The sequence below is a fragment of the Mirounga leonina genome, unplaced genomic scaffold (assembly GCF_011800145.1).
Source record: "Mirounga leonina isolate KUSES-001 unplaced genomic scaffold, KU_Mleo_1.0 Mir_151, whole genome shotgun sequence".
NCBI classification, from domain to species: domain Eukaryota; kingdom Metazoa; phylum Chordata; class Mammalia; order Carnivora; family Phocidae; genus Mirounga; species Mirounga leonina.
Genome location: NW_023270377.1, coordinates 159,930 through 171,428, shown reverse-complemented (window position 1 = coordinate 171,428; position 11,499 = coordinate 159,930). Strand labels below are relative to the sequence as shown.

The 11,499-nt window shown below is 44.7% G+C and overlaps 1 protein-coding gene across 2 annotated transcripts in view; it reads left to right on the top strand.

Annotated features, from left to right (window-relative positions):
• Positions 1 to 11,499, top strand: part of ING5 (inhibitor of growth family member 5) — a 26,821-nt gene that overhangs the window by 3,373 nt on the left and 11,949 nt on the right. For both annotated transcript variants that reach the window (XM_035006673.1, XM_035006672.1), the window contains exons 3-5: positions 1,452 to 1,618; positions 3,063 to 3,174; positions 3,338 to 3,431. In XM_035006673.1, coding sequence (XP_034862564.1) covers positions 1,452 to 1,618; positions 3,063 to 3,174; positions 3,338 to 3,431 — 373 coding nt within the window. The remainder of the gene's footprint in view (positions 1 to 1,451; positions 1,619 to 3,062; positions 3,175 to 3,337; positions 3,432 to 11,499) is intronic.

Sequence of the window (11,499 nt, the reverse complement as noted above, 5' to 3'; positions counted from 1 at the left end):
TTTTATTTTATTTTATTTTATTTTATTTTATTTTATTTTATTTTATTTTATTTATTTATTTGACAGAGAGATACAGCGAGAGAGGGAACACAAGCAGGCGGAGTGGGAGAGGGAGAAGCAGGCTTCCCACTGAGCAGGGAGCCCGATGCGGGGCTTGATTCCAGGACCCTGAGACCATGACCTGAGCCGAGGGCAGACGCTTAATGACTGAGCCACCCAGGCGCCCGTATACCTGTGGTCTTCTTGCCTTTCCTGTTAGGCAGCCTCTGGACTGCTGTCTTTGTCCCTGAGGTTTTATGTTTTGTGGCGATGTGCTTGGGTGTGGGTGATTTTTCATTCATTGTGCCTGCCACAGGTTTTGTAAGATCAGAATAGCTGTGGTTTTTCACTGAGCTACAGTCTCCTGACTAGCAGATACAGAGAGTTCTGTTATTATGAAATACAGCATTTACATTCAGGAATAAGCACAAGTGTTTGTAAATTGCCCAACAAACAGCACCTTGCAAACCTCTCCCTAGATGGAGAAGTGGGGCCTCGGGCGCCTGGGGCCCTGTGTAAGCCTGCTGAGCATGCTGCCCCTCCCTGCAAGGGGCTCCCACCCTCATTTTCCCCTACAACAAGTTTTCTCACCTCCTTAAACCAAAGAGTTCACAGTTGTATGTGTCCGTCCTTAATATCAGTGGGATCTCACAGTACGTTGTCCTTTGTGTCTCGCTTTTCTGGCTCACTGCCGCTTTCTGTGGGATTTAACTCACATTGCTGTGTGTAATAGTTGTTGTGCCGTTTTGGTTGCTGTGTGAATGGACCACAGCTTATTGGTCTGTTTTATTGTGGATTGCACATTTGGCTCGTTTCCTGTTGTCTGCATTTATGAATGTTGTATGTATCCTAAATCTAGGGTGTGTGTAATGAGGACTAGTATGCCAGGTTGTAGCTAAGGTGAGCTCATAACTTGCTATTCCAGCAGGGACTGTGGGGAGTCAGAGAGGTCAGCATGCGTACTTTCTGGGAGGGCACTTAAAAACACTGTCACGTCCTGGGTGTGCTGTGCTAGCTGTGGTGTCCGCACGGCCCCTGGTGCTGGGCTGTTTGCCGAAGGCCGTGCCCACCGTGCTCCCACCAGCGGTGCCTCCGTGTTGAGTCAGCCACTTCTTTGCTGCAACTTGGCTTTATTCTTTGTTTTGTTATTTTTTAAGATTTTATTATTTGACAGAGGGAGAGAGAGAGAGGGAACACAAGCAGGGGGAGTGGCAGAGGGAGAAGCAGGCTTCCCGCGGAGCAGGGAGCCCAATGTGGGGCTCGATCCCAGGACCCTGGGATCATGACCTGAGCTGAAGGCAGACGCCTAACGACTGAGCCACCCAGGCGCCCCGCAACTTGGCATTGTTCAGCTTTACTTGTTATCAGGGAATCTCTTGCAGGGACTAGCTTTTCCCCCATTTCTCTGTCAGATAAGAAGGCAGAGATCGACATCCTGGCTGCAGAGTATATATCCACAGTGAAGACACTTTCTCCAGACCAGCGTGTGGAGCACCTGCAGAAGATCCAGAGTGCCTACAGCAAGTGTAAGGAGTACAGTGATGACAAGGTGCAGCTGGCCATGCAGACCTATGAGATGGTGAGGAGGTGGGGGGCTGGGGGCCCGGGGGGCAGCTGGGGGCCCAGGCTCCTCCCTTTTACGTGGGAAGGGACCAGCTGCTGAGAAGTGGTGCATCTGAAGTGGGGTCAGATTTTGACAGAGAGATGCTTCTAGACAAGGCATGCGTTGGGGTGTCCTTCCTCAGGGGCCGTCCTGCAGTCTGGTTTCCATGCCCTTTGTGCTTGTATATTTGGACACTTTATTTGCTCTTAGTTTTTATATATTTCTTTAATGCTTATTTTGTCAGCTCTAGGTAAAGTCCTAGAATTTGTTGTGTCCAGTTTTCTCTCAAGTAGGTCTTGTGTGGGGCTCATGGTGGCACAGAGCCATTGTCCCGTGATGCACATCAGGTTGTGTAGTGATGGAAGCTCTGTCGTCCTCACACACTGTCACCTAACTCCGTTCCCTGCCTCCCCCAATAAAAAACAATTTTTTAAAAACCTGAATTAAGCTGTATTCGAGAAAGAATACTCTAAAAGGAGAACGTAATGCTTATATTTGGGGTTTTGATGCCCTAAAGTGCTGAATTTTTTTTTTTTTTTTAAGATTTATTTACTTGAGAGAGAGAGAGAGATTGAGAGCGCCAGAGAGCGTGCATGTATATGGGGGATGGGGTTGTGGGGGAGGGAAAATCTCAAGCAGACTCCTTTCTGAGCCTGACACGGGGCTTGATCTTAAGACCCTGAGATCATGACCTGAGGCAAAATCAGGAGTTAGATGCTTAACCCACGTGCCCCTCCGAAGTGCTGAATCTTTACAGTAAGCAGCCTGCTTTTTAAAAGTTAGGTTTGATCAGTTGTCAAAGACAGTCAGATTCTCTCTGATGCGTAACAGAGTTTGAGATTATAGTTTGTTTCCAGACAAGGATGGATAGAGAAGTCCTCCTTTTGGACAGTGACACATGGTGTGGGTTAATGGGTTGACTGTTGTGAGTCCACTGGGTGAGGGGCCGAGTGTGCCGTCTCTCTGGGGGCCTCCTCCATTGGGGCAGTGTGGTCACTGTCTCATCCCCATGCTTTGACCCCACTGCCTTCTCTTCTTTCTTCCATCTTGTCCTGACTAGAGCGTTAGAGGCCTTTTCTCTGAGAACCTGTACGTTCTTCAGATTTTTAAACTAGGGTTAAATTAGGGTTTAGTATTATATGTCCTCGTCCCCATTCCATTGCATTTCACAGCCCCATTTCTCCTTATTGCCTGCCGTCGTGGTTTTCCTGAGTAGGGTTTCTTCTGTTAAGGTTTCAAAACATGGGGACAAAGACCCTTCATAAACTGAGATAGTGGACCTTGTTTTAGGAGCTTTCTTAATTGAAAACTCAATTAAAGGGCAAGAAAGTACTTCCTGGTTGATTTCCAGTGTGTTTGTGATTCTTGAGGTGTTTTGCTTTCATTTTTAAATAAGACTCGTGAGCATCCTTCTCTGTAGGTGGATAAACACATTCGAAGGCTCGATGCAGACCTGGCGCGCTTCGAAGCAGATCTGAAGGACAAGATGGAGGGCAGTGACTTTGAAAGCTCTGGAGGACGAGGGTTAAAAAGCAAGTCTGTTAATTTTTCTTTATTTTGTTACTGTTTTCTGTGGAGTTTTGAAGAATTTTGGTGATAAATATGTGAGGAACATTATGGTAAATATATTTGAGTAACTCGTGTCCTGCTTCAGTGAATTCTGTGAAGATAATTGGGGTGTTTATTGTCTTTCAGAAGGTCGAGGTCAGAAAGAAAAAAGAGGCTCCCGGGGTCGTGGCAGGAGGACCTCAGAGGAAGACACTCCAAAGAAAAAGAAGCACAAAGGAGGGTGAGAGGCTCTTTTCCTTGTCTCTTTCTCCCCAAAGGTTACTTAGCATCAGTATTTCCTTAGCATCTAGAAACACCAATGGCAGCTAACAGCGAGGAAGTGCTTCCTGCATGCCCGCGGTGGGTGTAGTTCTGCATGCTTTCCGTGTGCAGGCTCCAGCTCAGCTGTGCTCGGCAGCCCGACGGGGTTCCCAGGGAGCGGGACCGGCCCTAGGTTTTACAGCTCCTGTGTGGGAGAGCTGGGTGTGCACTGGGCGGTCTGACTCCACAACCCATGCTCTTAGCCACTGTGTGTCCTGCCTCTTGAATGACACTATATTTATTGACAGTTCAGGCTAAGCCACGCTTTAGCAGCTAAATATATAGCTGTTCATTGTTTTATGTATAAATATATATTTTGGATATATTTGTTATTAAGTTGCATGACTGCATTTATTAAATATATGTATCATTTACCTTGAACTTCAGAATATTTCATTTAAAGCTTTCTCCCACCTGCTTCCCTCATCCCCCAAGCTACTGTGTTGCTTCACAGAAGTGATTTTTAGAGTACAGTGAAAACAGTAAAGTGCCCAGTGGCGTCCGTGGACATGGTTTTGACAGTTAGGGGGAGATCTCAGAGTCAGTTCTTGACCAAAAAAAGGGAGAAATTTTGGTTCTTAAACCTGGTGTTTAAACTTTTAAGAAAAACGCCAAATACCATCTTGCAGTATACACATGCAGAACAAACATGTAGTTTAATGAATTACTCTCAGGCACATCCTTCTCTGTCACTGACTGCTATCAGAAGCACTTTCATGTACCTGTCAAAACCATAACCGCCTTCCTCTGCCCCAGGTAAACACAACCCAGACGTATGTGGTGTTTATTTCCATTCTTTATAGTGTTGTCCCCAACATGTGCATTCCTGGACGCTATAGTTTAATCTTGCTCATTTTTTTCTTAACCTTCAAAGTTAATTTTATTAAGAAATAATTTACATACAATAAAATGTACTTATTTTAAGTTTATTGTTGAATGCTGTATTCAGTTTCTTTAAAGTTATGGAACTATTCAGCCTTTCTATTTCTTCTTGAGTCAGTTTTGGTAATCTGTGTCTTTCAAGGAATTTGGTTGTTTCATGTAAGTTGTCAGATTTATTCACATCAAATTGCTCATAATACATGATCATCTTTCTGTTGTAGGATCTGTACTGATGATTCCTCTTCCAGACCTAATGTTGATAATTTATGTCTTCTCTCATCTTGTCTTGATCTTTACAGAGAATTAGATTTTGGTTTTGTTGGTTTTTATATTTTCTCTGTTGTTTGTTTTCTATCATTGATTTCTGCTCATATATTTTTTTAGAGGGGGGAGGGGCAGAGGAAGAGGGAGGGAGAGAATCTTAGACTCCACGCCCAGCACAGAGCCTTATGCAGGGCTCAGTCTCACGACCCTGAGATCATGACCTGAGCCCAAATCATGAGTCAGATGCTTAACCTACTGAGCCACCCAGGTGCCCCTATTTCTGCTCATAGTTTTATTTTTTCCTTTCCAGTACTTGAATTTACTTTGCTTTTCTTTTTCCGGCTTTTTAAGGTGAAAGTAGCTTAGATCAGTGATTTTCATACTTTCCTTCTTTTCTCATATAAGTATTTAAAGCTATAAATTTTCTTCTAATTACTGTTAAATCTAATTACTGTTTTAGCATATCCCACAAATTTGGATATGTTGTGTTATTTTTATTCCATTCAAAATATTTTAAAATTTCCTTTGTGATTCTTCTTTGACTCATAGCTTATGTAGAAGTATGTTCTCAGCTTCCAAATAATTTGGGATTTTCCAGGTAACTTTCTGATTTCAATTTTTAAATTAATTTTGCTATGATCAGAGAATATCATATAATAGAAATTCTCTGAAATCGATTAAGACTTGTGTTATGGTTTGTGGTCCTGTTTTGCTGTATGTTCCATATACCCTTGAAAAAAGAATGTCGTGTTTTGCTGTTTTTGGTGGAGTGTTCTGTAGATGTCAATCAGATAGCTTGGTTGATAGTGTTGTTGGTCTTCTGTATCCTTACTGATACTCTGCTTATGCGACTGATAATACTAAGGGAAGAATGTTGAAATCTTCAACTCTAGCTATGGATTTGTCTATTTCTCCTTTCTGTCTGTCAGTTTTTGCTTCACATATTTTAAAGTTCTGTTATTTGTTGGTACATATGCATTTAGGTTTTTCTAAAAATAGCTGACTCCTTCACTGTTATGAAATGTCTCCCTTTTTTTATTTCTTGTAATATTCTTTGTTTTGAAGTCTACTTGGTCTGATATTATGATAGTCACTCCAGTTGTCTTACGATGAGTTGTTGCATGGTGGATCTTTTTCCTTTTTCATTCTTTTACTTTCAACGTATTTTTGTGTTTGTATTTAGAGTGGGTTTCTTGAAGTCAGCAAAGCTGACTCTTGCTTTTTTTATCTAGTCTGACAATCTCTGCTTTTTTACTGTAATATTTAGAGTACTCAGATTTAATGTAATTACTGATATGATTGGATTTAAATTTACCCTCTTGCTGTTAGTTGTCTGTGCCATCTCTTATGTTAGTGTCTTCTTTTAGAATAATCAAGCATTTTTTAGGGGTTTTTTTGTTGTTGTTGTTGTTGTTTTGGTATTTAAGGATTGTTTTAGTGTATTCACCCTGTTCATTAACTTACCACAATGAACTTCCAATAATATTACAGTATTTCATGTTTAATGTAAGAACTGATGCAAGTATTTTTCCTCCTGTCCTTTGTGCTATTGTCAAAAGTTTTACTTCTATGCATGATATAAGCCTCACAACATATTGTCATTATTATTTAAACCATTGATTATATTAAACAGATTTTCAGACATGAGAAGGAGTTTTATTGTCACTCCATGTACATACCATTTCCACTGCTTTTATTTCCTTATGTAGATGCAGATTTCCATCTAGTGTCATCTCTCTCCTGCCTGAAGAACTTCCTTTAACGTTGTTTTACAGTGCAGGGCTGCTGCTGATGAATTTTCTCAATTCCTTTTCTCTGAAAATGTCTCTTTTATCTCCTTTTTTGAAGGATATTTTTGATGGATATAGAATTTTAGGTTGACTTTTTTCTTCTAGCGCTAAGGATGTTGTCCTGTTGTCTTCCATCTTGAATTGATTCTGATGAGAAATTAGTGATAGTTCTTATCTTTGATTTTTTATATGTAAGTGACTTTATTTATTTTTACTGCTTCTAAGATTTCCATTCAGCAATTTGATTTTTAATAACTTAATTATGATCTGTTCTAGTGTGGATTTTTCATGTGTATTCTGCTTGGAGCTCATTGAGCTTCTTGGAACTGTTTCTTTATAGTTTGTATCAGATTTGGAACATTTTCAGGCATTCATTCTTCAAATATTTTTTTCTGCTCTCCTTTTGTCTTTTTATGGGACTCCAATTACATGTATGTTAGCTTGATATTTTCCCACAGTTCACTGAGGCTCTGCTCATTTTTTTGGCCAGTGTTTTTCTTTCTATGTTTCTATTTGGATAGTTTCTGTTACTTTATCTTCAAGTGTTTTTTTCCTTGGTGTCTAATTTAATCTTAGTTTCCTTTAGTGAATCTTCCACTTAAGAGATTTCCCTTGTGAAGAAGTTCTGTTTATTTATATTTTATACTTTCTATTTTTCTTACTACATTTATTTTTTTTTATGTTTTTGAACATAAATATTTATAATAGCTTTTTGAAAGATCTTTTCTGAATCTATTTGTTTACTTCCAAGTATATTTCTTTCTTATTTTATTTATTTATTTGACAGATAGAGACAGAGAGAGGGAACACAAGCAGGGGGAGTGGGAGAGGGAGAAGCAGGCTTCCTGCCGAGCAGAGAGCCTGATGTGGGACTCCATCCCAGGATCCTGGGCCAAGACCTGAGCCGAAGGCAGATGCTTAACGACTGAGCCACCCAGGCGCCCCTATTTCTTTCTTTTTTAAAAACCAATTTTTTTAATTAAAAAAAAAATTTTTTTTTTAAAGATTTTATTTATTTATTTATTTGAGAGAGAGAGAGAATGAGAGAGAGCACATGAGAGAGGGGAGGGTCAGAGGGAGAAGCAGACTCCCTGCCGAGCAGGGAGCCCGATGCGGGACTCAATCCAGGGACTCCAGGATCATGACCTGAGCCGAAGGCAGTTGCTTAACCAACTGAGCCACCCAGGCGCCCCTAAAAACCAATTTTTAAAGGTATGATTGATATATGAAAAGCTTTACATATTTAACATACACACTTTGAATAGTTTGGCAGGTCTGTTTTTATTGACTGGTTTTTCTCATGGTTAAAGTCACATTTTTCTGTTTCTTCACATGTCTAGTAATTTTTTATGGGATGTTTGACAGTGTGAATGTTATGTTGTTGAGTGTCTGGATTTTGTCGTCTTCACTTAATGGGTGTTGAATTTTTATTATTTTTTTTAATTTTCTAATTTTTGTTCAGTGGTTTAATCACCTGTGGATCAACTTGATCCTTTGCAGCCTTGTTTTTTTTTTTTTTTAAGATTTTTTATTTATTTGAGAGAGCATGAGCAAGGGTGAGGAATAGAGGGAGAGGGAGAAGCAGTGTCCCCGCTGAGCAGGGAGCCCAATGCGGGGTTTGATCCCAGGACCCTGAGATCATGACCTGAGCCGAAGGCAGATGCTTCACCAACTGAGCCACCCAGGTGTCCTCGCAGGCTCATTTTTAACCTTTGTAAAAAAAACTTCTTTCTTAAAGGGCCAGATAGTAAATATTTTAGGCTTGCAGGGCATACTGTCTTTGTTGTGACCACTCAAATCTTCAAAAGCATCCACAAAAAATATATAGTTGTGTGATGTTGCTGTGTTTCAATAAAACTTTATTTACAGAAACAGCCAGCCAACTGCAGGCCATATTTTGCCAACCTGTAGGTTAGGGTAGCCTTTATTCTAGGGTTGGTTAAGTCATACTGCTAAGGTGTGACCCTTCTGGGTTCTCTTCTGAATGCCTTTTGAATTTAATGAGGCCTCTCCATGCTGGCTGGGTGGAGCTGAGACGTCTTTGAGCCTCTGTGGCTGCTGTTCCACTCACGGCTCCCCTGTGTTCTCTGCGTGGACTCAGGGATTCTCACCCTGTACACAGGTTAGTTTTTTTGTGAAAAACAAAGGGATCCCTTTCCAGATTTCTGGAGCATGTTCTCTTTACCTTCTTCCTTTCCAGTACCTTGCCACCAGCTTCCAGCAGCCTTACCCTCCTGGAACTTTGGGTTTTTTCCTCAGTTCTAGATACCCATGCTGCATTTGGTTTTCCTATTGGTGGACTGGGGCGTGGGAAGGGCTTCCAGCAGGATGCTGAGAGATTGCAGGGCTCACCGTGTTTGTTTACCTTCTCTTAGGGTTGCAGTCCTGAGCTGCCTCTTGTCAGTGTCTGGAAACCGCTGTGTCACATGCTCTTTCCCGTTTTCTAGTTGTTCACAGTAGGAGGGCAAGTTCGGTGCTTGTTGTTGTGTCCTGGTCAGAAGTGGAAGCTTTTTTCTTTTCTTGTGTAGATAAGCCCTGTAAGTCTCTTTCATGTGTGAGTTTTTCTCCATCCCTTTCTTTTGTCCACAATTTTCCTTTTGAAGAACCTGGACTGTTTGACTCCCAGCATTTCCCAAAGTCTTGATTTTGCTGACAAGACATGAAACTTGGAGAATACATCTTTAGTAAACATTTAGATAGTGCTTGTCCTCATGTGCTTGGTGGATTTGTTTGATATTTGACTGGGGGTGCCTAGTTTCTTGTGTGCACTTGCTTGAGCTGGCGCTCTGTGGGTCTGGTGGGGTTGATGGGCCCACGCTATGGTGGCCTCTCTGGGTGCAGTCTGCCCGTGTCAGTTACAGAGGGAGGAGACCACCAATGTGGTATTTCGTACATTGTCGTTTTCTGTTCTAGAACATCCACTGGATTCCTTTTTTTGTAGATTTGAGTTCCTTTCTGAAAAGTGTCCATATTTGTATTTGTCTTACTCATATTGTCTTTCTGGTAGCTTCTTCAAGCCCTTGTCTGCTGGTTTTCACTTCGGGTCATTGGTGCCTCTGCTTCTGTTAGCTGGCCTCTCCTGGGGTTCCGGCCATGTTCTCCTGCTCTTTTTCACACCCTGTAGTTCTCAGTGTCGGCCTGACTTCAGGTGGGAGAGGAGCACGCAGGGTGAGGGTTCCACTATTCTCCAGGAGTTTCTTTTGCTTTTGGTCCAGGCAAACCGAGGCCCCTTTACCTGGGCCCAGTCCTCTCTGATGAGGGGAGACCCTCCCCAGCTCTTGATGGAGAACCCACGGTTTATTTCTCCTTCCTGAAAGGCTTCCTGTGTGGCTGGACAGCGCCCTGGTGATGCTTAGCTTTCCTTTCTTGTGTCCGGCCTGCCCTGTTTCTACAGTTGGCGGAGGTCAGGAGGAGGCAGGCCCCTTCCCCGAGAACACGACTTGGATCTTTGCTCTGCCATTCTGCCTCCCTGAAGCGTCTGCATGGCCCCCGGGTTCAGTAAACGGGCTGTGGGGTCACTGCTGCCCTGAGTGTAAGGTTCAGAGGTGTCTGGCTCGGTGTGTCCCCCAGAGGGCAGCCAGCCCTTGGCTAAGCCCAGGAGCGGGGCCGCCACCCCTCCCTCAGCCCTAGCGCATCTGGCCCGTGTCACTCCACAGCTCGCCAGTGTCTTTAAAATGTGGTCTTAGCAGCTTATTGGGCATATATTTTTGACTTGTAGCTGTAGGGTTCTGAGTCTTCCTGCTCCTTGCTGATCAGAACCCAAAGGGCCAGTGGCCTTTTTTGGAGACAGTGGACGCTCTCATTGGCCTCCTCCTTACCAGGGGTCCCCTTGCAGGGAGCGAGGCCCCAGCTCTCCAGCGTGGTTGGAGCCTCCCTGGTGGGGCGTGCCCCTGGCTGTGCTCAGACCTCATGGTGACCCATGTCTGTGGACACACTTGAGATGAATGGGCATTCGGCTTTTCCCTCGACAGAGCTGTGACGGTGTGCGCATTGCTGACCACTGTCTGGTGGCACTGGAGGTGGATCACTTGGTCACTGCTTCCCCAGCCTTTCTTCTGGGCTGGCTGCAGCTAAGAAGGGGAACGTCGGGTGGGTAGTTTTGCAGAACATCTCGGCAGGCAGGTCGGGCTGGACTCGGCCCTTCTGCGTGAACTCCTTCTCCACGGCCCCCCTGAGTGGCAGTGCTGTTCCTGTCCTACTGTACGGATGTTGGGACAGGCCAGAGGGGCTCGCTGAGGTTAGGGGTGTGTGAGCGGGTGTGTGACCGGTGGTGGGCCTGCCCTGAAATCTGGCTACGACTTGTGCTTGGGAAGGACATCAGGAGGTTCAGGCATGGGAGGGGGATCCCTGGCACTCCCCAGTGAGAGATGCCTGCAGTGTCCAGGGAAATGAGCTTGGAGGACGCCGCTTGTGCCCAGCAGGGTCGGAGTGAGGTGGCCAGCAGGGCTGACGTGGGGTCTCCAGCCTGCCAGGCAAGCAGGAAAGGCCCCGGTGGGCTTGGCCTTCCCGGGACCTCCTGGCGCTCCCCTCCACCCTCCCGCCCCAGAGCCCCCTCAGGTGAGACTGGAGAGGGGGTGGCCCTTGGGCCTCCTCCTTGGTTGGGTGGTGCCCTTGAACCTGAGGGACGTGGGCTCAGGTCCGGTGTCAGCCCCCGGTATGAGAGTTCAGTCAGGCTTTGCCAGCAGAGCACACAGAGCCGCCAAAGCGCAGCGGGCACCCGGAAGGTGCGTGCCCTGAGTGCCCTGAGTGCCCTGAGTGCGTCTGTGGGGCACCCACGGCGGGTTGGCACTGATCATCCAGGTGAGTGCCCGGCGACACAAGCCCACTGATGGGAAGGACACTGGTCCAGCGCGGGTTGAGGGTGTCAGGGGCCAAGCCGAGAAATCTGTTTGGCAGAACACAGAAGAAACCACGTCCCAGTCCGGAGGGGTGCCCGAAGCATGTGGAGCAGGATGCATTTTGTGATGCTGCAGATTTCAGATAAAAAGAGAAAGTCCCCATGTTCCCAGAGACAGAGCAGCTCACCTATGGAGGGAAGAGGCTCCCACAGGC